Source organism: Elaeis guineensis, chromosome 2 (assembly GCF_000442705.2).
Source record: "Elaeis guineensis isolate ETL-2024a chromosome 2, EG11, whole genome shotgun sequence".
Lineage (NCBI taxonomy): Eukaryota > Viridiplantae > Streptophyta > Magnoliopsida > Arecales > Arecaceae > Elaeis > Elaeis guineensis.
This window is the reverse complement of record NC_025994.2, coordinates 4,551,881-4,579,357: the sequence shown is the minus strand read 5'-3', so window position 1 is coordinate 4,579,357 and position 27,477 is coordinate 4,551,881. Positions and strand designations below refer to the sequence as shown.

At 35.6% G+C, this 27,477-nt stretch overlaps 1 protein-coding gene across 3 annotated transcripts; it reads left to right on the top strand.

Annotated features, from left to right (window-relative positions):
- The first annotated feature begins 279 nt into the window (after positions 1 to 279).
- Positions 280 to 14,528, top strand: LOC105033889 (protein PAT1 homolog 1). Of its 3 annotated transcripts, none has more exons than XM_073251484.1 (6): positions 280 to 433; positions 530 to 820; positions 1,774 to 1,937; positions 2,530 to 2,586; positions 5,872 to 5,941; positions 11,786 to 14,528. In XM_073251484.1, the coding sequence occupies exons 2-6, from the start codon at positions 736 to 738 to the stop codon at positions 13,873 to 13,875; spliced, it is 2,466 nt and encodes an 821-aa protein (XP_073107585.1). In that variant the 5' UTR covers positions 280 to 433; positions 530 to 735; the 3' UTR covers positions 13,876 to 14,528. The 3 variants fall into 3 exon arrangements, with proteins under 3 accessions (XP_073107585.1, XP_073107586.1, XP_010907163.2); XM_073251485.1 differs by having other exon boundaries at positions 299 to 820; positions 11,786 to 13,577; positions 13,666 to 14,528; XM_010908861.4 differs by having other exon boundaries at positions 301 to 820.
- The last annotated feature ends 12,949 nt before the right edge of the window (positions 14,529 to 27,477 follow it).

Sequence of the window (27,477 nt, the reverse complement as noted above, 5' to 3'; positions counted from 1 at the left end):
CCATCATCAAGTGCTCTTCACAAGGAATATTCTATTCCCTTCCCAACCTCACGGCCCCATCTCTTTTCACCGCAACCCCACTTCAGTGAAATTTCCATCACCAAAGTTCCACCTCCTTGTCTCATGCACGCTTCCCCTATTCCGTCCTACTCCCCAATCCCGGCTTGTGAATCCCCTCCCAATTATTTAACATTGACCAACGAGAGAGCGATCGGGACTTCCTAAAAGACTTGTCCAAGTACCAAAAATTTAAACAAAAAAATTAGGCCGTAGGGATATATATAAAAACGTCACCCCGACCCCATATTTTTATATGCTGATGGAAAGAGAATATTAGTTGCCAAGAAAAGGAGAGAGGGAGAGAATATTGAAGAAGTCACCACCCTTCTTTCCACCAAAATCCTTCTTCCCACCTCTCTTTCCATCGATCTGTGTGTGTTTCCGTGCGCGAAATCATCTTAATACTTTGATTCCTTTTTCTTTTTTTTTTTTTGTTCTCATTTCGCTTTCGTGTCTGGATAATTTATAGGGTGAAGCGCCCGCGAGAGGAGACGAGGTCGGTCTCGCTCTCGCCCGAGCTCTGTTTTCAGATCTCGGCTCGCGGGGAAACCCTAACTCTAGAATTGGATTGGAGGCGTTGTGTTCTCCATATGTATGTGCTTCTCGATCTCCATCGTGCTCCGGGATTTGTTTACTTAGGGTTTCGAGTGCTAGGGTTTTAGTAGCAGGGGACATATGGGGGGGCTCGATGGAGAGGGTGGGGTTTCGGAAAACCCTAACCCTAACGACGATCTCACAGAATTGGGCGCTGGTGCTGCAGGTGATCTTTTGATTCCAGATGGGAATTTCGATTGTTTCTTTTATTGGTGTTGATCTTTTGATCTGATTTCTTGATGTAGTTGGATGAGTTTTTGTTGTTTGATTGAGTTTTTGGGGAGAAAAATTGCTTTTCGTTGTCTGTGTTTTGAGGGATTTCGTGATAGGGGTTTATGGAGTTCAGATGGCGTCTTGCAAGACTCTGTAGTTGTTGAGTTAGGGATCGTTTCGTGTTTTGGCGTTTTCTTTGGTTTTTTATTTTTCTTCTCTGGTGTCTAATCGAGTTGAAATCAGTATAGGGTCAACTTTGGATGTTTTCTTGATCTTTAGGACTTATCTGTGCCGTGGCCACCCTTTGTAATTCATTGCTTTACTGTTGTTGTGTTCTGGGTCAACACAATCGGGGACCCTTTTTTAATTGACTATGCTTTAAAAAGCGTTGGTGCAATCCTGTTTAGCAATGACTTCTGTGTTCATTTTGACAGTGTGAGCTTGATTTATTGTTCTGGATTTTATCATTCTGTTTCTTCGTAGTTGATGCGCGTTTGGACCAATACTTTGCTTTGAGTAACTTGTGGAATTTCGTTGTTAGTTTTGGTTTCATATTATGCTGCTTTGGATTTTATCATGGATCGTGTAAGTTACTCATATTACAATCTTGTTTTTCTGTTCTCTAATCATCTTTAGCCCTTGAATTATGATGCGGCATTGATCCTTGTTGGGATGGCGTTGTCATTTTGTACTTAGCTGACTGCTAAAAATTTTAATTCGCTCTGTACGCATTTCATGATATACAAAAGATTTGATCTGTTCTATGTTAATTTATAGTTTTATGTTGTCTAATTCTGTTCACCAATTGAATGTTCACCTTTGCTTATTCACATATGCTGGCATGTAAGAACTTGGTTATGTTTTTTCAGATGTAATTTGTTAATTCAGCCTTGTGCTTTGTTGCAGATAATGCTCGCTTTGATGCATCACAGTATGCATTCTTCGGTAAGGAGGCCATGGAGGAAGTTGAGTTAGGGGGTTTAGAAGATGATGATGGTGGTGATGATGCTGGACTTATTAGGCTTGATGATGAGGAATACCGTTTTAGTTCTATTGGAGATAGAGAAGAGGTTATTTAGCTTATTTACAGGATATACAAAAGTATCTTGATGTTAAATTGTCCATGTCCATATATTACTTTACAATGTGTATCTTTGCTCTTAGGGGCAAGCAAATTTAGCTGTCTTTCCTCTTAAAATTACAAATGCAGCAATTGCTGTAGAGTTTCTTTTCTGTTGGTTTCGTTATATGTGTGGTGCTATATCTTTATTTTTTTATCATAATGCAACCAGTTCATCTTTTAATATTGTAAGGATGTACATTTATTATTTTTCTGGGGCCATTTTTCCACTAATTGATTTGCTTTTGTATTTATGCAATGATTCACTAGGCTTAGTTTATGCTAGGTGACAAATTTACTCTTGTTTTTCTGAGTCTAACGTCACTATAAATCCTCTGATGTTGGAGTTGTTTGTAATAAGATATTAGTAACATTGAGTGTTGCTGTTGTTTATATATATTTGCTGTACACAATTTTATTTTCTTAGTTGTGGTATCATTCTCTAAGTGTTTATGATATTTTATGTGCCTGTTCCTTCTTGGTTTCATGTATGTGGGGCTGACCTAGGAATCTAAACACGGATCATTCTGTAATATTTACAGGTTGAAGGTTTGGGATCTTTATCTGATATAGATGATCTTACGAGCACTTTTGCCAAGGTTGGTTTCTTTGTATATCTGCTTTATCTCTATCAACTGGGGGTTCTTTTGTAAATCTGGTTATTGATAAAGAGTTATCATAGTCATGTATACTTATGGTTTTCATTGTTATTTTCTGTCATGATGAATTTTTTTTTTAATAACCATATTGTAGAAGGTTTTATGCCAGCTCATGTGGTTTGCATTTTATATTTTGTGTTGCCTTTCATTAGGTAATAATAGTTTATTATAGTTGTTTGTATATCTCACCTTGTCATATGTCATGAATATATTGACCCCAAATATGGATAGCTTTAGAATTTAATTGCTCTTTCTATACTAGTATTTTCTAGGGTACTCCTGCAAGCAATTGTAAAATGTGCTAACAATATGATTCAGTGCTGCTGACTATAACATGTCATGATTCATGAGTTGGCTCAAGTTGGTCCATTGTATATAGTTAAGCTAGGCAGATTAGGCATTACAAGGGACTATTGTGCCTACACCTGTAGCTATTTCTAGATAGGTCATATCATAGAGTTGAATAATATGTATTGTTTTATTTCAAATATTATGACACCTATGTTTTCATTTGTTGATTAAATAATCAAAACTTAGACATGATTTGATTAGTTGTTCCTCTGCAATTTTTTGCTGCTTATTCATCATTTGGAAGAATGATAAATTAGTTTGGATTTTAATTACTGCATAGCTTGGTCATTTTATGACATAAAGGGTCATGTTATGCTTGTATAGGACTCTAAATGACCTTCCCTAATATTTTTTATTTCTTGTGTCATTTATATTAATGTACATTTGGATTATTTGGTGTATTGCAAACTATGATAGTTCATGACTTTTATTTTTTAAAGTTAGTAAGCATTAGGTTGGAGTGTGAGGTATTTGGTTTGTGGTCTTTGTAAGGACCTAATATGATGAAATTGAAACATTGAATAGAACTTTCCAACTTCTTGGTTTTCTATCTTTGATGTTCAGTTTTCTAGATTTTTGGTTTTTAATCCTTTTAACAACCAGACACATGAAATTCCTCAAATTTTAAAATTTCAAATTTATGAAAAGGGTAGAATAATGATTTTGGAACAAAAAACCTCCAAATGTAGCCTTAATTTCAGGTTATTTTATATATTAATGTTTTTAGTAGTTTTATTAAAATTCACCTACATATCCATTTCCACTTTGGATCAGCATCATGAAGTTACCTAGACAAAGCAGTTACTTTTTACGACACTTGTCACTATTATATTCTATTAAAAAGTTTTGAAACTTGGAATTGCCACATATTAAATATATTGCCACTTTTAGCCCATCAATGACACACTAACACAACTAAGGTCTGCAATCTTGGTAATGGGACTATAGTGGTCACTTATGGTTAAGGTTTGCCGTCTTGGTACCGGACTTGATATTAGTACTGTCCTATTACCATGTTGGTATGCGGTATGGTACAACATACCAATTCGGTACAAGTACAGTACACTATACTAGTATGGTGTGGTACTGACCGACACAATAAACCTTATGTGTGTGATACGATACCTAACGAAACCATACCAACAATCGATAAGCATAGGTTTGGTATCGGTTCAATTTTTGGCTTTTTGTTTGTCAATTTTTTTAAAGGTTTTGCAAGTTTTATGGATCTTTAGATTATGATTTTGTTTTAATGCTATTTTATTTTATATTCGTTGAGAGAGATCGTGTGATTGCTTAATGGATGCAATCGTAATAATTAAACAGATGTGTAATAATTAAACATAGAAAATATTTTTTTTTCGAGCCTGACAAAAATACCAATTTCTACTAGACTCCTTTTATTTTTTAATAATAAACATTAGGACTCTTTCGCTAATCTATGTATTTTGTCTCTTATCTTCCAAAATATTGATTTATTTGTTAATTTATTTTATTTTAATCTGCATTGCATTTATTTAGTAGCTAGTCTTGTGAAAACAGTATTTTCTTAGGGAAGTTGTCAACTTTCTTGATCAAATTTTTGAAGTGTATTTGAAGCTGCACTCTTCCCAGACAGTTTTGCTATACTTTATTCATTTGTTACATGAAATTTCGTACCGGCCCGAACTGGCTGGTACACCCTGTATCGAGCTAGATCGATAAGAAATGGGGATGGTTCGATCGAGAAAAATGGTACACTAGAGGAGGGAGAGGGAAAGAGATGAAGAGAGAGAAGAGGGAGAGAGAATACAACCAGCCAGAGGTTGGTGGTGGCCTGCTATGGCCGTCCGAGGGCCGCGAAAGCCTCTGCGGCTCAATGTCACCTGATAGGACTTTTAAACAAATGAGAAAGAGAGAGAGGGGGGACAATCGTACCGGAGAAAGGAGTGGATGGTGGAGCTATCGGAGGGTGTTGGGTGGCCGCTGTGGCCATCGAGCAGGGAAAAATGCGCGGACGGAGTTGCGACCGCCCCAGTTCATTTGTTGGCTTTTTTTAAAAAGGTCGATGAATAGTAAAGCTGGTAATTGGTTTGCCAGTTTCACTTTTTAAGAATTTTTTTAAAAAAATTAAAAGTAGTGAAGTTGACAATTGGTTTGCCGGCTTCACTGTAAGCCATATTTTTTTAAAAAAATCCATGAAACAGTGGCGATCGTCTCTGTTTTACGCCCGCGGCACTGTAGGCATCAAGTGCGCTGTTCGATGGCCACGATGGCCAGTCGGAGCCCCTTCGACAGCCTCTCCGATGGCTTTCCCTTTTCTTTTTTCCCCCTCTTTCTATCTCTCTCTTTTCCTCTTCCCGATTCGATTCTTTTACTTTGTGTCGGTTCGCACTGGTCCAGTCCAGTACAGAGCCGTACCGCCAGCCACCTGGCATGGGTTCCGGTACCGAGTCTGCAAATCTTAATTTATTAGATATAGTACACCAATTCACATACTGGACTACAGCGACCTTCATTACTCCATGTACATTTGTGAGCTAGGATGTCATCAACTAAGAGACTTTAAGTATAGAAACTTACCAGTGCATATCCTAGTGTGTTAAATTGTCTTCTTTATGATTTACGTCTAATAACATTTCTATGAACGATTGAAAAAATCAAGTATTTTGTTCTTTTTCATGCTGTTGTTCAAGTTTTCTGTTGTCATTTAGCAATTCTGCTGCATTGTTTTTTGACATATTATTCAAGTTTTTGGTTGTGCAGGCCAATGCATTTCCTGTTTGCATCTAGCAATTCTGCTGCATGTGCGATACCTTTCATATCATTTTTTTTGTTCATGGTATTCTAACCATGATTGGGTTGTTGTGACCAAGTTTTTCATCTTGTTGTCAGTTGAACAGAACTATTAGTGACCCAAGAAGTGCTGGGGTTATTGGTGATAGAAGATCTTTTTCTAGAGAAAGTAAGTAACCCTGTTGTACAAACTCTTTATGGTTCAGTTAAACATATTTACAACAGCAGAATTGATCTGTGAAGCCTGTAGCTAGGTCCGATGGGAGTTTCAGTATTTTTCTTTGTTTTTGTAACATGTTGCCAAAACCGTCTTGAGATTAATTTGTGCATGAATTTATATTATCATTCTAATTTTTGTCACCATATACATTCAACCTGTATTAGTTTATTAAGATATCGCATTTTCAGAGAAACTGCATCAAAATGATTCTATGATATTTTTTTTTCCTGTGCAAAAGTAATGATACTGCAATGGAGACTAGCCTTTTCAATTGTAGAACATAAATTTGAATGTATGTATAGTTCCATGTAAAAATATTTATTTTTTGGGCATGGTAGATGTTCTTGAGGTTCACAGGTTTGTCCAGGATTTATCTTGCTGTTTATTTTTGTTTTATTTTTTTCATAATACCTATCATACAGATATCAAACTTTATATGTTATTACTAAAATTAGAAGTACATAGAAGTGCATGATGCCATGTGCATGATGTGTTGGCATGCCAAGATGCACCATTAGAAGTACATAGATAGAAGTGCATGATGCCATGTGCATGATGTGCTGGCATGCCAAGATACACCTGTGGACTAAAAGGAAACCCTGCTATGAGTGAGGGAGCTAGGGCTTTAATGCAGTTCGAAAAGTGGGTTGGGGATGGAAAGGCTGGGGGAGGTGCTTGAAAGGTGCCATAATGTAATAATGCAATGAAAGTGAAAATTGTATTTAATATTTAGTCTGTTGATCTTGTTTGAAATTGACCAAACTTCAGCACCAGAAGCCAAACAACATGTTTCAAATGAAGCACATCATGTCTGAATTAGCCATGCATTGAAATCATTCTTAGAAGCAACAAATTTTGCTGTTGAAATGATGCATACGATATATGCAAAATAACTTATTGTTTGATAAACCCTTGTATTGATGTAAATTTGCGTTATGATACATAGATGCAGAAACTTTTTTCTTGCACTTAATGTAAGTGTTAGGCAATCCATGTTTATAACAAACTGCAGTAATCTGTAATATTTCATGTATATATATGGCGTTTTAGATATGAATTACTCGAAGGATGTGCATTTGCTGTCCCCGAGTCCTGTAATTTGGTATGATCCAGCCTGACCCAATCTGGGTGGGCTTTGGTTTAGTTTATGGAGATCTATCTTCGGTAAGTCATTCTAACATTTAATATCGGGGAATCTAACATTGAATATCAAGCAGGCTGAGTTTTCTTCAACTACCATGATTTGTTTCTCATTATAGAATTATGTGATTCAGTTAATCTAGATCAAGCATGGGTTGCCACATTAAATATAAAATTTGCTTACAAGCTGCTCTGTATTGTACCATAACACCCATCCCAGTTGAAGGAGGTAAACTACCAATGAAGCTTTCAGATCTTAGCATGCAGTTGTGTTGATGCAGGAAATAAAAACCATCCACAAAATCTTTCGTTCTTTCCCTACCTTCTCTTGATGAACAACTAATACCTCGTGACCACTTGATGCTGGGGCATCAAGCCTTGGGAAAATGTTTCGGGGGACGTAAATCGAAGTGTGGATTCTCATTTGAAATGGCCTGTCTTTCTTATTACATTGAGATGCCACTAATGGCATTTTGAGCGGGCAAGCCACAAATTCGATAGTCATAACCACTGAAATACTGAACCCTATTCTGTACTTAGTAGTATATTATTGTCTTTTTAGACTGCTAGTTGCGCATTCATATCCACATTACCCAAGAATCTGAACCAATGAGGTTTGGTCTCAAAATCCTCATCATTTCTTCCAGATCAGTAAATTCGTTCTTATTCACTCCAGAATGCCTCCATCGTCCTAATAATGGCCTACCTTGTTTCCTTGATCCCTTATACAAGTATTTGCATCCTTTCCATGGGGATCTCTGATCATTGCCGGACCCTCTCAGTTTGCTCGAATGCCTCATACTTTACTGGCATGACCTTGCACGTTACCTCGCTTCTAACTCCTAATCTTGGAACAATATTAATTGGATCCTCTTTGCTGTTTTATTTTTTCCTTTCCTGCCTGCACTTTTTTTTGTCGCTTAAATCAGAATCCAAATAAAAATAGGTGGCCTGATTGCTGCTTTATATAATTTGACCTTTTATTTCCTCAACATGCATATAAGCTCTAAACACTGCTGTGCTATTATACCTTACATAATTGTTTGTTTCTGTTAAATTTTCTTCATTATTATGGAAAGTCATGTTTGGATTGCCTTGTTTTCATTTATATTCATGGCTCCATTTTCGAATAAATTGCTGATTTAGTTTGACTTATTAGAATGTTGCTAAAATCTTGCGATCTAGATAAAAATGGCCCTAAACAATCTAGTTCTCATCCTAGGATCAGGATTGGGCATGATAGTAAGATTTTGAATCCTTATTATGGATCATGGAGTCCTTTTAATAATTTACTGTTAAATTCTTGCAGTCTAATTTCTATAATTTATCTGTTTATTTTTTTAGAATTATTTATATATCGCTACCAGGCCCCAAGCACACATATTACAAGCCCACTAATGTTCCTGACTTTAAGAAATAATGGAGTTAATATAGTTAGAAGCAAGTGGCATATTTTGTATGTTTACAACTAAATCAACTTTTTAAAATCTGATTCCTTTTTTCTACTTATTTTACCTAGGATAATTGGATGGAAATTGTGTATAAATATTTTTGATGAACTGGACATAATGTATGTTTCATTGGTTGTGTTCTGTGTGCTTATGATGTTGGAAACTACACTTCTTGTATGAATGATTATTGTTCATCAACATCAGAACTGACTCATCTTTTTCGAGTTTCCCATGTTTTATTCTTATAAAATTTTTGAAAGATATCTGAAAAAGTGTCTTTTAACCTGTGATCTGATCCAAACTATCCTTTATGATTTATGCGCTGATGCGAATCTTTACAACATTGCTTATGAATGCTACCCCTCATGAATAACACACAGTCTGAGAGTTCCTGATATTTGATGTCAGCATGCCTAACCAGCATAAAGAGGCACTAACTCATGTCTGGTTTTTGATTCAACATTGATGGACCATTTAGAGGCTTTTTTTTAGAGTCTTGGCAAGCTTGTGCCAGGTTGATCTGTGACTAAATTTTGAAGACAGAATATTGGCATTTATATGTTCTGAGATTGTAAATTTCAAATGAGTTAATAAGAGCAAAATATTATTGTGAGAACCAGGGGATAAGTTGAGTCTTATAATTTTAGGCTACATGCCTTAATGCAGTGAAGAAGAAGAATGCATGAAAAGATTTAGATATCAAACTTGGTAAGTCCAGAAGCATGTGCTTAGAATTAAATAGCTAGAGACTTTGTAGGATGTCATAAGGTATTTTGAGCAAAAAGATAGATGAAACATGGAATGTAAGAGCTAAATGATTAATAAGATGAGAGGAAGTGCCACTTGAAGGTGAAGAGGATTTGATGACATTGTTGCTTTGCTTATTGACTTATCACCACAGAGTTTTGCATTAAAAAGGGTAAGCAATGATATGATATTTATTTATTTAGTTTACTTGTCTCTCTTGTAGGAGAGCTATCAGGTTGGATGCAGGTGCCACCTAACCTAGACCTGGACTTCATTAGGTGGTTCAAGTCTAAAATTTAAGCCAAACCCTACCCATTAGTGAACTGCATTTAGTGGCTTGGTACTAAACTTGATCTGATCGGGGGAAAAAAAGATTTTCTTTAACCCACTAAATTCGAATCTTTCAAAAGAAAAAAAAGATGATGGGAGAATTGACAAAATAGGGCTTTAGTCCTCCTTTCTTTCATTAATTAATTCTCAATACTATAAATTGAGGATAATAGTAATATCCGTCCTTACATAATTCGGGTTGAATTTCTATTCTTATCTTTTAGAAGGACGTCCACCATTAAACAAGTTGCGTCAGACTCTTTTTCCTAGCTTAAATAAAACTAGATCTCTAAAAACAATGATGAATATTAAAATTATGAAAAAAATATAAAAACTAGTCTTGACTTCTACATCAACTTTGCCTTTTATCGCTCTACATAATCTTTCATGGTTTGAAAGATAACTCTCAATCAAAGTCTTTCCCGAAAAGGAAACTTTCGATTTGACCAACCTATTTTGAGTCCCAAAAGATGAAATTTTGACTCAATTTAACCATTTACGGGCTAGCCCAAAGTTTTAGATCTAGAAAAAAATACCTAATTTCAAAAAAAGATTATCTCAATGAAGCATCGCGTGACCAAGTTATTGCCTCGTGAAGTTTAGCGTGCGATTTGGCTTCTTAATGTAATGAATCTTGCTCCTGAATTTTGTCTAGCTCTACTCGTAGTGGCCATTTTGACCGATATGGGTATCCACATGTGAAAAATCAGTGGGAATTGAGGAAAAAGACATGTGGATAGTGTGTTATGGCTGGATGTGGGATGCAGTGGAGCTGTTAACCAGCTTGGGCTGCTGGGCTTAGGCCTGGCCATGGCCCTTAAGCAGCCCTTGTGTGCACGGACTTGCACATGGACATAAATAAAGTTACATTTAGCATCTGTGCATCATAAAAGTTAATATTTTTTTCATACAATACTTTGCAGGTTTATCTCTAATTGGGTTTATGTTGGGAAACCGTTTTGCTTGATATTAACGTGACTAACTTTTATTGCGAAGTTTCTTCTGCTTCACTCAACACTGGTGGAGAAGAGGTTTCATGACTCTACAAATGGATGGGGATATATATAGATGCAACTATGTCATGATTAGAGGGGATACATCAGTGGAGAGTTGTTTAAATATTGTGATATTGCTGTACATTTGTGATGTTCCTGGGACATTGCAATAGTCAATTTTCAGAAGCACTTGGTTTTGATAGACTTTTAAATGATAGTGGGATAGTAGGGATTAGGGGTTTTGACTGCTTGATCTCCAAGTTTTGACCATTTTTTTGAAATTTGTGGTAATCTACATATGGTAACATTTTTGCTACTTGAGTAGTGCAAGTCTTTGTGTGGTGTTTGTGATGAATAATTTTGATCCATATAACCTTGAAACAAGGGGTTTGGAATTGATGAATAGATGTAACATTTATCTGATGAGGTGGTTCAAATGTCATCTATTATATATTATCCTTTTGTTTCAGAAAATTTGTGGAGTTTTTGTTATTTACTTATTGTTTATCTGTTTGTTTTAACTGCAAAAGAACTTGAATGAAAACATGCTTGCAAGCTAAGAACTTGGTTGATCTTTTTCTAGTGAGAAGGGTTTAATTGAGGATTGGCAAATTAAGAAGTGAAAAATTCTTGATTGGGGTAGCGATGCCCCTTTGTGGGCCATTTCTTTTTTATACTCTGTCTGTATTCAGTATTCGAACCCAAAAAATTCATAAAAAAGTAAAATTCTTGCAGGAAGGAAAAGGGAGCTTAAATTCGCTGGTCATATGTTTGGTGGTGGGGGTTGGAGGCAGAGGGAGGTCTTTTGTCTTGTAATGTTGGATGGGCGAACCTTTGGTGTATAGGAGAATGACTCTGGCTTTTGCAAATATCATATGAAAAGCATCTTTTAGACTTTTATATCGACACTGTTGGATGCTTCACAACACAAATAATGTTCTATACAAAGTGAACATGCCCCCTTTTTCTCTATGCATGCGCATGTGTGTGTGTGTGTGTGTGTGTCTGTGTGAAATATGCAATTCTTAATTTACTTTTGTGTTTGTGAAATGTTATTGATTAATAATGCATCTGTTAAGATAAATTATTTTTTCCTTCTGGTTGCTGAATGTTTTAATTTGTATCTACAGGCTCTTCAACTGCAGACTGGATGCAGGAGGCAGATTTTTCAAACTGGATTGATGAGAATATATTAGATGCTGAACATTTTCAGGATGGTAAACGATGGTGGTCACAACCACGTCCTTCGTCATCTCGTCTTTCAGAATCAAAATCCCTGTATAGAACATCCTCATATCCTCAACAACAGCCACAACAACACTCCAGTGAACCAATTCTTACACCTAAATCATCTTTCACATCCTACCCTCCACCTGGTGGACGATCTCATATTTCACCAAACCTCACACGTCATGCAAGCATTCCATCCCTAACTGCTGGGCTTCAGATGACTCCTCCAAATCTCTCACCTTTTTCTGGTCCACAACATCATTTGGCAGGACTAATGCATGGATTGCATTATGGTGGAAACATGTCTCAATTTGCCTCTCCAGGCCTCTCTTTTAATAACCGGCCGCAGCATCACTGGTTAAATCAAGCCAGCCTATTTGCAGGGGAACATCCAAATCTGCTGCCTAACTTCCTACAGCAACATTTGCCACAGCCAAATGGCTCAGTGCCTTCACAACTACTTCTGCAGCAGCAACAGCAGAGAGTGCAACAGGTCCAACCATGTCTGCCTCATTTTTCTCGCTTGCAGTCTCCCTTAGTCAGCTCCCATCCTCCGGAAATAATGAATAAGCTTGATGCAGTTCTTGGTATATCTGACTTGAGAGACCAGAGATCTAAACCATCACAAAGAGGAAAACAGAACATGCGGTTTCCTCAACAATCTTCTGATACCAGCAGCCAGAAGGGTGACAATGGGTGGCCACAGTTTAGGTCCAAGTACATGTCAGCTGAAGAGATTGAAAGCATTTTGAGAATGCAGAACGCTGCAACTCACAGCAATGATCCATATATAGATGATTACTATCACCAAGCTTGTCTTGCAAAAAAGTCTGCTGGTTCAAGGCTGAAGAACCATTTCTGTCCAACATTTATTCGAGATCTGCCTTCTCGGGCAAGAGCTAATAATGAGACACATGCATTTCTTCAGGTTGATGCACTTGGGAGGGTTGCATTTTCATCCATTCGTAGGCCTCGCCCTCTCCTTGAAGTTGATCTGCCTTCAGCCTCAGGTGATGGCGTCCATGAACAGAAATCTTCAGTAAAGCCCCTTGAACAAGAGACGATGCTGGCAGCTAGAATCACCATTGAAGATGGTCTTTGCCTCCTCCTTGATATAGATGATATTGACCGGATGTTACAGTTTAGCCAACCACAAGATGGTGGCTTCCAGCTGAGACGGAGGAGACAAGTCCTTTTGGAAGGCCTTGCAGCATCTCTTCAGCTCGTTGATCCACTTGGCCCAGTTAAGGCTGGTCACTCAGGTGGGCTTGCCCCAAAAGATGATCTTGTGTTTCTTCGCCTAGCATCTCTTCCTAAGGGCCGGAAGCTTCTGTCACGCTACCTTCAGCTTCTTATTCCTGGCAGCGAGCTCACTCGGATAGTCTGTATGGCCGTTTTCCGGCACCTACGTTTTCTATTTGGTGGTTTGCCATCAGATTCTAGTGCAGCAGAAACAACAATAAATCTTGCCAAGACTGTTTCTTCATGTGTATGCAGTATGGAGCTAAGTGCACTCAGTGCTTGCCTTGCAGCTGTCGTTTGCTCATCTGAACAGCCACCTCTTCGCCCACTTGGGAGTTCAGCTGGTGATGGAGCATCGATGATTTTAAAATCTGTTCTCGACAGAGCAACAGACCTTTTGACAGAACCCCATGCTACAAGCAACTACAGCATGTCTAACCGAGCTCTTTGGCAAGCATCATTTGATGCCTTTTTTGGGCTTCTTACCAAGTATTGTCTGAGTAAATATGACAGTATATTGCAAATGTTGCTCATGCAGGCACTTGACACTTCAATCATTGGGTCTGAAGCTGCCAGAGCTATAAGCAGGGAGATGCCTGTGGAGCTGCTACGTGCGAGCCTGCCTCATACAAATGAGCACCAGCGCAAGATGTTGCTTGATTTTGCTCAGAGATCCATGCCTGTAACTGGTTTTAGCGTCCATGGAAGTGGCAGTGGTCCTGTGACCTCGGAATCAGTTCCCGGCTAATGCACCTGGAAAAATAAACAGTTTAATAACAGCATGCTGTATGCGAATTATCCTTACATTTCTACATACCACACATTTGTGCACCCCCGCCAAGAACTGAAGCATGGTGGTGGCATGTGGAACATAAGCAAAGGAGGGCGTGAATATGTGGAAATCAGGTAAAATGCTCATAGCTTTTCTTTCCCTGATTTTATTGGATCATCATTTCAACTTTTACTGCCCTGGTGAATGTTAGTAGTCCCTGCATGTATGTATCCTGTAAGTGCATCGTGGGAGTTGCAACTGGAAGTTTCTTTCTTCTGGGGAGCTTAATTTTGGTGCTCTGTGTTGGAACTCCAGACAAATGTAGTGGGAATATAAGTTGTACAGGTTCTGTTACTGGCAGCCTTCCTTTGTCTCTGTTCTTTTGAAAGAGATGGGAAGTATGCACAAGGTAGTTCTTTTACGCATGCTTTGGTTGGAGAGAGAGAGAGAGAGAGCTTCTCTTAGCTTGTGTAGACTGGACCCATGGTTGTCACGTGCACTTATCATCTGCAAGGTTTGTTTCTTGGCCTTCTGTTTTTCCTCATTTCATCTAATGAATGTAGCCTCCAAACTTCAAGCTCTGGATATTCAACTTTATTTTAGCGTGGAAGCAACATGTATTATTTCAAGTTGTTTGTTCTGATTGGTTAGCCCCTTTTTGCTTTAACGGTCAAGTAGTTCTTTATACCCGCTGATATTCAGTGGGGTCCCATAGGATCAGATTTTGTTGAAGTATTTGGTGGCTTTTTACTGTTGCAGCGAGGATGAACATATTTAGAGGGTGTTTCTAGGTGCAACAATAAGATTGTTTTATTGTGACTTGGAGGTCATGGATGGGAAATACAGAAAATCTGTGTATGCTACGGTAAAACTGCTTGCATTTGTTTTTCCCAAGGCCCTGCAATGGTAGGAGTTTTGGCGCTAGATTTTTTTTTTTTTTAATGTGCAGTCTGTTTAATTTCTTTCCATGGGGATAATATGATGTGAGCATATTGCTAAATAAGCTCTTTGAAATGGAAAATTAGATTCAATTTAATTATCTAGACGTATCCGTCGTATAACTGTGTATGGCGAATGCATTTCAAAAATATGCTGAAAAACTAAGCTTATACATGCAGTTTTTGTTTTAAAAAACGATGGAATCCAACAAGCATGTGTTGATCATCAATACGAATCCTTTTGAGCTTTCTTGTTGTTCAATTGGCCATCCTTGATGATAACTATCTCGCTAGCTGTTGTAAAAGCTTGCCAAACATCATATTGTCCTCTAAAGACCATCTAGCTATTGTTGATTTGTGCTGTCTTGGATGGCAAGCACCAGATTCGCAAAAGAAGTCTAGCCATTTCAAATTGTCAGGATTTTGGCATTATGAAATATAATATATCGGGCTGCATGTTAGATGGGAACCTGGTGTGTAAAATGATTGGTATAAGGTAAGAGCTTTTGCCATGACGAATGATGGGTTGCCTATTCCTATAAGCGGTCAGCAACCATTTCGTTCAACACTGATTGCATTTCAACCATTTACTGAGATTTATTTCTCTGTTAGCTCCGCTGTTTGCTAAGGCTGACTCTAAGTTACATTGTACTGGTGTTTCGTGTGGGGCTTTAAGGGAAATTTCAGAAGCGGTGGCAACGGTTGATGCGTTACTTTAATCCGTGTAACTTGAATCACCTTGCTGTAGTTCATCTTCGGGCACATTTGGGTCTGGATTTGGACCCATTTATTAATAAACGGGTTAGTTTCAGGTGATAGATTTTTGACTTATTCTGTATCCGAAGGACCTTGCCATGGAAAAAGGGTAAATTGGGAACTGTAGTGTGAGGTGGGTATCTAACAGATGATGTGCGAAGTTAAGATCTTAGGTGAAGTTAAGATCTTACGAAGTTAAAGCTACATGGAACACCAAATGGGCTTCTGTGTTTTTTATTTGTTTATTTATTTTGGAATAAAGGGTTCAGGTTTTTGAAAAGAAAAACGCTTAGAATTGTATCATGAGTGTTATGTCAATGGTTATACCGTTTCGTTTGCAAATGCGAGGTTCATCCTTCATGATTTAGTAAAGGAATTTCGCCAGAAATTATATATATATATATATATATATATATATATATATATATGGGGTGGTCCTCCTTGGGTGAAGAACGTGGGACAAGGAAAAGCTTGGAGGATTGGACGCTAGCTTGACACGAGTTTTTAGGACGAAAGTTATCGAACGGGACTCAATCATTAAGTTTAATAGGACAAAATTAAATAGTCTGATTCCGTGGACAAGATTGTGCGTCCTGATGGTGCGTAGGATCCCGCACATGGTTCTCCCGCTGAATTACAAGGTTTCCGTGAGAACTAGGATGGTGCCGTCGAGACCACTGGCAGAGGAGACGCGCTCCGCCAACTGGCATTTCGGATGATTATCTAATGTTTTGAAATCACAGCTGGGGTGGATTTAGAGGATAAATTATTATATCCCCCACAGGCATTGCATTTCGTCGTGTGGGATATAATTTCTCGACGACCGTCACTGTACGTTTAGGTAGTTCGGCTGTCTATTTATTATATTTTATAATATTAATTTATAGCCTACCGACCTTCTACCAGCAGCCATCCCACGGGATCATAAGAGGAGGAGGAGGAGGAAAGTGATGGGAAGTCCCATCACATACAATTAGAAATATTAGCAAGCTTGTTCGTGTACATGTGCAAGTCTCACAGGACTTGGCAATCGAAGTCTATCCTTGCCAACTCGATTTTTATTTTTTTATTTTTGGGCTATTATTTGGAAGTCGGAACCGTTGACAAATTGGAAGGCAACATTTCTCCAGCTTACCGGACAAGCAAAAACGGAAAAGAGGGAGGCTGGGGACCAGAGAGAGATCGATAGGAGTTTCACCGAGAAAAGCGCGAGAATTCTGTATGACGTTTAGAATCTCCCGTGGGATAACTTCTGCAGCGATGGATGTTGTCGTTAAGCTGGTTTGAGATAACCGACATTTCTGTCAGGGGGCTATATCTATATATATATATCTATATATGTGAAGAAGTCCTATCGTGTGATGCTAACGGAGTACCTTTCGCTGCTATGTTTAGTCTTCCATTAACGATCATGCATTGGGGGATGTAAAGTCTTGAACCTTTCATCTCATTGATTGATTTGCTTTACCTCTCTTGACTTTTAATTTAGACAGGGCAAGTTATTTAATCCGCTCGTTGAATTAAAGTATTCACTTGCAATATGGCATTTTTTTTTTTATTTAGAATGATAATTTTAGGAGAGAAGAGAGTAGAGTTGATGCCTGGCGTCTTTATGACCACCATGCCCGTTATGGACCCAGTCTCTGGTGCGCCAAGAGACGCCGCACCAGATCCTTCATCTGTTAATGGGGCAGTTGTTTAATAGATTCATGCAGCTTTGCTTCGAACCAGCTGTGTGGTTCGGGCTCCGCTACACCAACCATTGCGAATGCCTCAGGGAGCTAAAGATCCTCCCAATGTTGGCAGGGAAGCATCATGCATGGCTAGGAGAGCTGGTGTCCGGGATGGGTGGCTTTGTACCCAGGGGATTAATTAATTTTGTTCGCAAACACTTCTCATTTTGACCGTCCCCATCCACCACCCCTGTTTCAGGTTCGGCCAATTGCTGCATAAGTCTTGTTTACGTGTGTTCTTCCACTGGTTTACAGTGTTATAGGAGCGCCTTATCACCCATGAGATTTATTGAGGTTGAGTACATGTACAAAAAGATCTGTACAAAGAAAATGCAACAAAGATAAAGGAACTGCACCCACTCCATTTCGGTCCCAACCGCAAGGATCTAATTATTACATGGACCACGTCCAATGGTGGCGAATCCCATGGTAGATAACACGCTACACCATCTAGTTAAAGATTCAAATTCATACTTTCATTTATAAGCAACATGATCGGTTCATGATCCATCCCCACTAAACAGTATACTATAGAGCACATCAGCTCGGATACCATTTATAACAATTCAGGATCTTATTCAAAAAAATCGATCAAAATATATTACTTGAATTCTTTGATACATACAGATATCCAACATCTTTCCAGCGAATAATCAATGTAAGATTAAATATACGTTGTACGGATTCTCATATTATTATTTATATTTTATTAATTTTTAATTATGTGTTATTCACTGTGCATATGCTCCAAGATTTGCCGTGGTCCACCTGTACCTAGTCCATGCAATAATTTCTCCCACCTAGAAAGCCCCCCACCCAGCATGAAAAAACATTAACCGAACGCTCACATACTAGGTTCTGTCATGTGGACCACAATGATGATTGGATCTTTTGGCATGCATTATAATGGGAAAATACAGCCCTTGAAACTTGGCTTTTTGTTTTTGTGACTGTATATGTTAGATGCATTCTGCACTTTCTTTGTAGTTTTTATCTTACATGATGCAATTGACGTCAGGAGAGGCTCGAGGAGTACCGGACCTTATCAGAGGGTTGCACCTTAACCTTCTATATATAATGCAGTGGGACACAGGTTCATCCTTATGCAATAGGTGCTTTGAGACCTATGCTAACGAATGAACGAAAAGATTCGAAGTGTTTTGAGATTTATGTAGGATGCGATCTAACAATCGACATCATAAAATGTGAAAGGTACAACCCGAACCCATTTCTGGAAGGGCAATTGGCTCCGGGACTGCAAATATAAAGCATATCTTAGCCAAGTGAATGCTTATTGCCAGAAACAAGAAGAGAACTTTGGTAAATTTCTTTCGGAAGAAAGAAAGAGAGAAGAGAGAGAGAGAGAGAGAGAGTTGGAACTTGAGACAACGATGCCTTGAGGCCCATCAAACCCATCTAAAAAAGCAACAAAAAGGCAAGCGAGAGGAAAATAACCACCAAAATATCAAACTGGTGTGGTCACATTCCATCAAGATATCCCAATCTGACACCCAGGGAAGCGCTGGCCATCCCCCAGCTTCTCAAGATAAGGAAGCCATCACCATCCATGGTATTGTTTATTATATACTCAAATTAGAATCACCCTAATCTGTTAGAGAACGGATCTTCTGCGGTACTTAAAATATACAGTAGGATGTTGTGCATACTTCAAAGATATCCATCAAAAGATGGATGACCGCGCGCACGTAAATACTAAGAAAAAAAAGAATGGATAAATCCTAGGAGTATTTGAACAATTTAGATAAACATCGCATAATCGTTTCTTTTTTTATGGATGTCCCAAAATATGTATAGCATCCTATGATACTTTTTGAGTACTGCAAAAAATCTCGTCCCAATCAATTATTGCACCCATGTGAGAGTTGTTGAATGCACTAAACCATTGCAGATTTTCCACCTTTTATTATTCAAAATCATGTTATATGAGCATGAGTGTATACACACACTATTAAATAGCTCTTACGGTTAATGATAATTTTTTTTCAAATATTTTTAAAATATATTATATTAATATAATAAATTATAATAAATAAAATTTAAAAAAAATAAATTTTATTATATATTAAATAATGAACTTTTATAATGGCTGTCCAAGAACTCACGTCAAATATCTAAATTCATATAGTAATATTAGTTTGCATAAGAATAATACTTATTTATTTTAATTAGATAATATTTCAAGTATCGTTCATGCTTATATCAATTATATAAGTATGATTGATACCTAATATTGATAATAGTAAAATTTTTATTTTCTATCATTTATATTCACTCATCGTTAAAATAATAGATGATACAATACTCATTCATAATAAGTACGTGCTAATAAGTGATCATTTTTTCTTTGTATAAACCCTAATTGTTATCCAAAATAAAAAATCATAGTAATTACATTATTAATATAAGTGTCCTTGTAGCGAATGGAGAGCTCAACTTAGTAAATTTTCATCTGATTGACTAAATATTAGTAAATCTCATTCATATGTTTTTTTATTTTTTTTTTAAAAAAAAGATTTCTGTCGTAGATATGACTATAACAATGTATTTATTAATTGATGATTTCTAAATCCACAAAATATTTCAATAGATCATTAAAAATTGTTGATCTCCATAGGACATGGATAGTTCCAATTCAAACTCTTTTTTGAGTAGAATGGATGCTCTAAAAGTCAGATGTTTAGCATGACCTATGTCTAATGTTAGAAGATTTATTAAGTAAAAGATAAGAAATAATATAAAAAACTGTTTGATTCACATACTACAAATTCGTTAGCCAAATGACCCACTTGATATGCAAGGTACAATTTTTTTCTCTTTTACTAATTATTCTTGAAATATAATATAATAATATAATAAATTGTAATTAAGAGAAGACTTCACTAGCTAAATTTTGATTTCACATCAAGTAATAAACTTTTAAAAAAAATTACAAAGACACCCCTTCAAATTTAGACTATTTACACTTGGATCCCAAAAATTTAAAATATATCAATTAGACCTCAAAACTTTAAAATCATTACAAAATGGCCTAGCCATCTATCTCCATTAGAAAATATTATCACGTGAAGATCACTTGATAGCTTAGTTTTTATAAATCCTATAATTATCCTTTCCAGTAACTTTGTAAGGGGCTCTTATTTTGGCAGAAATAATTGAAAGGAAAGAAAAGTAGTAGTTTGAGATATGTACCTATAGATGAATGACTTAGTTCTTTGAGATTTATATAGATGGATGGATGATAAAAGATATAATGCTTTAAGATCTATATAAACAAATAAATGATGGAGGATGGAGTGCTTTGATATATGTGCAGACAAATGAATAATAGAGAATGAAGTGTTTTAAGATCTATGTAATCATATAAACGATAATAGATGGAGTACTTTGAGATTCGTGTAGATGGATGAATGATAAAGAATAAAGTGCTTTAAGATATATATAGATTGATGGATTGTAAAAATTGGAGTATTTTGAGATCTATCCAAATAGATAGATGATGGAGAATAGACCACTTTAAGATTTATAAAAGTAGATAGATGATAAAAGATGAAATACTTTGAAATCTATATAGATGGATGGATGATAAGAATGAAATATTTTGAGATCTATGCAAGTATAAGATAGCTGATAGATGTTTGAGCACTTCGAAATTTATGCAACTGTATAGATGATAGAGGATAAAGTACTTTAAAATCTATGCAAATGAGGTTAGAGTGCTTTAAGATCTGTGCAAATAAATGGATGATAGATGATGGATTGCTTTAAGATTTGTCCAAGCAAATGAATGATAGGATATTGAGCACTTTAAGATCTACATGGGCGAATGGATCAGATGAAGCACTTTGAAATCTGTATAAGTAAATGGATCATAAACAAAGTGCTTTGCAATCTATGCAAGCGAATGGTTGACAAAGAGTAAAGCTTTTTAAGATTTTTGCATGCAGATGGATGATTGAGGCTAGGATACTTTAGGATCTATGCTAACAAATGAATGGCAAAGAATAAGATGCTTTAAGATCTATGCAAGTAGATGAATGATAGAGAATAGAATATTTTAATATTTGTACTAGTAGATGAATGATAAAGATTAATCTTTTTTGAAGCAAGGATATTTTTATCTTTTTCTCTCATTATATTAATGATGTTAAGATCTAAATAGACAACTAGGCCACATTACAATAAACATGAAGTTGTGGTCACTAATTGATACTTTTTTCTAAACTTTAATATGGTTGAGCAAAAACTTCTAACAAATATCTAAATTGATATAGTAACATCAATTTAAATAAATTTAATACTTATCTATTTTAGCTAGACAATATTCTCAAGTATCAAAAATACTTATATCAATTATATAAATACAACTAATACTTATATAATTGATATTTAATAATGTTAGTAGTAAGATACTCTATTATCTATCACTTATGCTCATTGATCATGTTATCCTATATTTAGTATGAAGGATGGATTAGAAAAAAGATAGATAGAGGAAAGATGGATCAGGAAAAAGATAGATAGATCTTTTATTCATCATTTTATATATTTAGTAAAACATAAAAAGATGGATAAAAATAATTTTCTCTTTTATTGAGTACAAAAGAAATGAAAGTAATGATGATATTTGTATGATATTTTTACTAAAATATCCTTTGATACAAAAGTATTATTATTATTAATTTATAACACTTATGTATACTAAAGAGATAGGATATATAAAATTATAATCTTAATAATTTATAATTATATTAAAAATTTATATAAATATTTATTTTTATTTAAATTAATTTGACAAAAATTTTATAAATTAACTATATATATATATGAATTTGTTTATATATATTAATTATATAAATAAGAAATTAATTTATAATCTAATTTAAATAGATAATTAATTTTATATGAATAGTTAATTAAAACATGGTGAATATAAATTAAAAAACTAGTAGGAATGTTAGGGTCCTATTAAGAAATTAATGAGGGAATAATTTTGTTAATATAAAAATCTATCTTTTACATGTTTTATCCATCCTTCATTATATCCTTCTAAATTAATGGGCCAGGATGGATAGACAACTTCTTATTTTCTTCTATCCCTCCTAAAATATTTTTAAAATGATAGATGCGGCCAGCCATCTTTCCAATCTCATGCATCTTCTCTCTCGTAACCTCAACCAATCATAGAGTATATATATATATATATAGGTATGTGTGTATGCATGTTCCATTTTATGTTTCGTGAATGGTGTGCTTTTATATATTTGGTGTAAAATATTCAATGCAAGATTCCAATCAAACAATGCCAAACATCAGCATCTCATTTTTCTTGATGATAATAAGGCAGTCCACAAATGTTGACATGGACATAACTATGAGTAACATGCATCCATCCCCTTGTTTATTTCACCAATCACCACATATCACACAAAAGATGGAGAACTTTTACCCAAAAAGGAAAAGGTGAACTGAACAAGGAATGGAGCAGCAATAGGTAATACTACCCCTATGTTGATGTTGTGCTTCAACTACCTTCGTTTTTTTTCGGATAATATCAAAAAAAGAAAAATCATATATCCTTTTATCACAACCTTGTACAGTGTTAGCATATGAGAAGGTATCTGGCTCGTCAAGTGAGTCTTTTGAGTGAGATTCCTTTTAAATAATAAAATGTCACGCCTCCGATCCGAGATTGTGAATCGAGGGTCATGGCAACCGCCGCATACTTATAGAATACTTTTCCCATAAGCATGCAAGGCATCTCATCATGATATCTTCACAAATAGTTAAATAAATTTTTCTTTATTCAATAATCAAACCTTGGTTCAAATAACAAATCAAAACTAAGTGTTCAAAAGAAAGTAATTGTCTGACAAAGTCAATACTAAAAACAAAACTAAAGGTCTTGAATCAATTCTGAGAAAAATTCTAAATCAATGAGTTAACTCCATCTCTAATCGCTCTCCCAACCGAAATCCCACATCATGCTAATTTTCTGGATCTGTAAGAAAAACATAAAACTTATCATAAGCTAAATAGCCCAGTAAGCAGTGTATACCTTTAACTGAATAATCAGGCAAATAATACTATGCATAACAATTCAATATGTAATTTCATGAAATCATATTCATACTGTCAATCATATTTAGAAGTCAATTCATCATAATTTCCAATTATGCCTTTCTTCTTAAATTCATCAATTTCTTAAATTCTTCTTACCAACCATGACTATGACCACATTATCCCTGTGGCAGGGTCATAATACCGCGTATCTACTTGCGGTGGGCTGCGAATCATCTGGCAGCCAAGTCCTTTGGAACCGCTGGTCTAACTGGCGGTTTTGTCGCTGGTCTATCTGGCGACATGTCGCTGGTCTTACTGGCGACGTAAACCCTCAGGACAGTCAATTGCCAACGTATATGCCCCATTGGCGGGATCCTCAACACAGTCAGGTTGTCAATTTCATATTGTCTTCCAATTCATATATTATTTTCAAGAATAATAAAATTAATTGATATTCGAATCAAATCAATTATAACATTCTTTGAGATCATATATCATCAGAATAATTGTTCCACAAATAACTTCAATCATAAATAATTTTCTACAATTAACTTTCATCATAAATAATTTTCAATAATTATTTCAATAAATAATTACAATCGCAAGCATGCATAAATTTATTTAATTCATAATTTACCAGATAAATTCAGTAAAAGTAAACTCTACTTACCTCGAACGCATTCCAATAAATCCATAAAATTCTATAAATTTTCTTCCAAAATTCTATTCATAGATCATATCGCGATATCCCATGATCAAATATCCACAATCCTATACAGAATCAATTTCAATAATTAGAAAGAATACGAATACCATATTTCAACGGTTTAGATTGGGTCCGATCATCTAATTTCATCTAATCAAAATCTAATTAGGACCTAAACGATCCAAAGTTTGACTATCAGATCAAATCGGATTCGAAGTGATAGGATCAAGGTTTCTTCATCGATTTCATAAAATCAAGTGGAGAGAGAAAATCAGAGGAGAGAGAATTCATGAGGTACAATTCGAATTGATCAGGTGACACAATCCAACATTACGATGGGTCCAATATCTCGATTGGTGAAATCAATGTGATCAAGTCAAGTCATGGCTAGATCGGAATCATGGATGATCAAATCTAAAGATTCATGGTCTGATTAGAGTGGGTGCCAGTACGTTGTCTGACAATCATGGATCAGGGTTCTTCATTAGAATCAGATCAGACTTATTAAAAGAAATTTCTTCATTCACTAACCTTTTTTTTTAGAGAGAGAATCAATCAAGAGAGAGAATATTTTAGAGAGAGAAAATTCTAGAGAGAGAAAACTCATCTTTAATTCTTCAGACAATATGATTCAACAAATCCGATCGATCAGATCAAATCATGCTAAGATTATCATGTGGATAATTCAATAAGATCATGAGAAATAAAATCTAAAAATACCTGATCTGATCAAAATGGATGTCGGTGTACCATCCGACGATCACAGATCAAAAATCCATCACGAGGATCATTTAAATTCATCATCATTCTTCTCAAAATTCTAAAAATCTTAGGAGAGATAATCTAGAGAGAGGATTCTAGAGAGAGAAAGTCAGGGTTCAGACTGAAGTGAAGAGAGAGAAGAGAGAGAAACTCTCTCTCTCATCAATTTCAATTTTTTTTTCCTTTTCTTTTTCTTTTCTTTTTCCTTCTTTCTCTTTTCTTTTTCTTCTTTTTCTTTTTCTTCTTTTTCTTCTTTTCTTCTTTTTTTTTTCCTGGTTCTTCCCACGCCGGAACAGAGGACTCTTGTCCTCAGGCCTTAATCGGCCGTTCGGGCCGCGGCTGCCACGGCGGAGGCCGGCGGCCGACGGGCCATCTCCTCCGGTCATGGAGGGAACAGGGCCGGCGGTCAATTCCGATCGCCGGCGTCGGAGATTTCAAGGAAAATAAGTCAAAAAACAGAGTCTGTTCCCGATCAAAAATCGGTGACGCTCGTCGCCGGCCACCGCGCACAAACGCACGGGGAAAGAGGAAGGAAGGGAGGAAAAAGTGAAGGACTTACCACGACCTCCTGGGACCTCGTCGGAGAGAAAACACGGCGAGGAACCAACTGCGCCCGCGGCTCTTCTTCGGAAAAATCGGAGAGAAAGAGGGGAAGAAAAGACCGATGAATCGATTCTAAAGAGAGGGGGTCTTCTTATAGGAATTCCTAGGACTCCGAGGGGTCTTAGGAGTTCGATCTTTGCTCGGATTTCGCCGGAGAAGGAGACTCCTATCGGGAGTCTTCTTCCCGGTTTAGAATTCCTCTGTTTTTTTTTTTTTTTTTTTTCGTTTTGGGCTTTATGGGCTGAAACGGGTTTGGGCTATAACATTCTTCACCCCTAAAAAAAAATTTCGTCATCGAAATTTTTCTTACTTGAGTCTTCATACTTTCTTACTTGAATCTCATCCACAAATATTCTAATTCTTGATATAAATTCATTCTTAAATCATTTCATAAGAAAAAGTCGGTACATCAAATATCTATCTGAAACGGAACCATTCATTTTCTTATTTATCAAGATCCACGTCTCAAAGATTTTCAATGTTTCAAGATTTCGAAATTATGATCTTATTTTCTATAAAAATTAACATTCAATATCTCATGACTCAAATTAAAATCAAATCTATCTCTTGTGAATAGAAGAGGATCAATGTCTCTATTCTTGCATAAGAACTTCATTCATCATCATCATTCATTTTTTTTTATATTTATTTCAAAATATTTACCACTCTTAATTTCAACCCATCATAAGATAGGAAAAACATACTTATGTGAATCATTTGATGATATCACAATCAATCAAAATTCAAAAATATTTCTCTTATTCATACTTTCAAAGGTTTAAGATTTATCATTTCAATCTCATTTTCGAACTTTTGATATTTTATTTCTCGATGCAACTTCATCATTAAGTCATTTCATAAAGATCAATATCATCATTGTTGATTGAATCAATATCACTATTTCTAGTCATCGAAATTTTCTTACTCAAACCCTCAAACTCTTAAATATTCTAAGTATATCAATTTTCTTTATCTAAATATTAACATCTCTTAATTAATCGATTCATTATCAAATTATGAATAACTCCAATCCATCTTTTGTAGAACAATCGTCAATATCAATAGATAACCTTAATCTTTTTCATTCAGTCGGAGAAATAATAATAATCAAAAGAGTTCAAACTTCAAATTTCATTATACTCTGGAGATAATTATTTGAGTATACTAATCTAAGATCAAAATCATCATTCGATAAACAATCTCAAATTCTTCTTAATAATAAGAATTATAAAATTTAATTCTAGAATAGAGAAAATTTATCTCTAAATATTCTAAATCTAAAATTAAAAATCAAAGGTCCACTCATCCTAGAATTAGGATGCTAATTATTTTTGTAGCATAGTAGGTGGAAGCACTACTTTTGAAAATCATATTAGGGATATCCAAAAATAATTTAAAATTTTAAAATATTATTCTTTCTAATGTCAATAAATTTTCTTGTATCAAACCATATCATCTATCATAATTCTTTGACTCAAAGAATCAAGATTCCTGACTTACTCAAAGTAATCCAAATTACCATGCTTCCGCTGCGCACTCTGATCTAACAGTCAAAATTTCTTAGCTTCACCAAAAAAGTTTGATCAAATTATTTCTTTACCTTATCAATAAAAAAGATCTAAAATTTTAAATTTCAATTGAAGTCAAAGATTAACTTTCGATTCTCATTCATACTTTTACTGGTGTACAAAAATCTTGATTAACCCTTGAGTCCAATATCATATTTAAAACCATCATATAGATTTACTATAATCAATATGAATCAAATCTTAATTTCTCATATCAATTCAATTCGAAAATTTTCAAAACCAAAATCCTTATAAGTCAAATCAACGAGAAAAATCCTTCGATGCCTCCACCAAATTTGGACATAATCTGAATATATATGAATTTCAAATCATCATCATTATTATTATTATTATTTAAAATTTCTATCATCAGGATCTTCAATATCTATCAAATATCCTTTCATAACAATCATACAAGCTTCAAAAAAAAA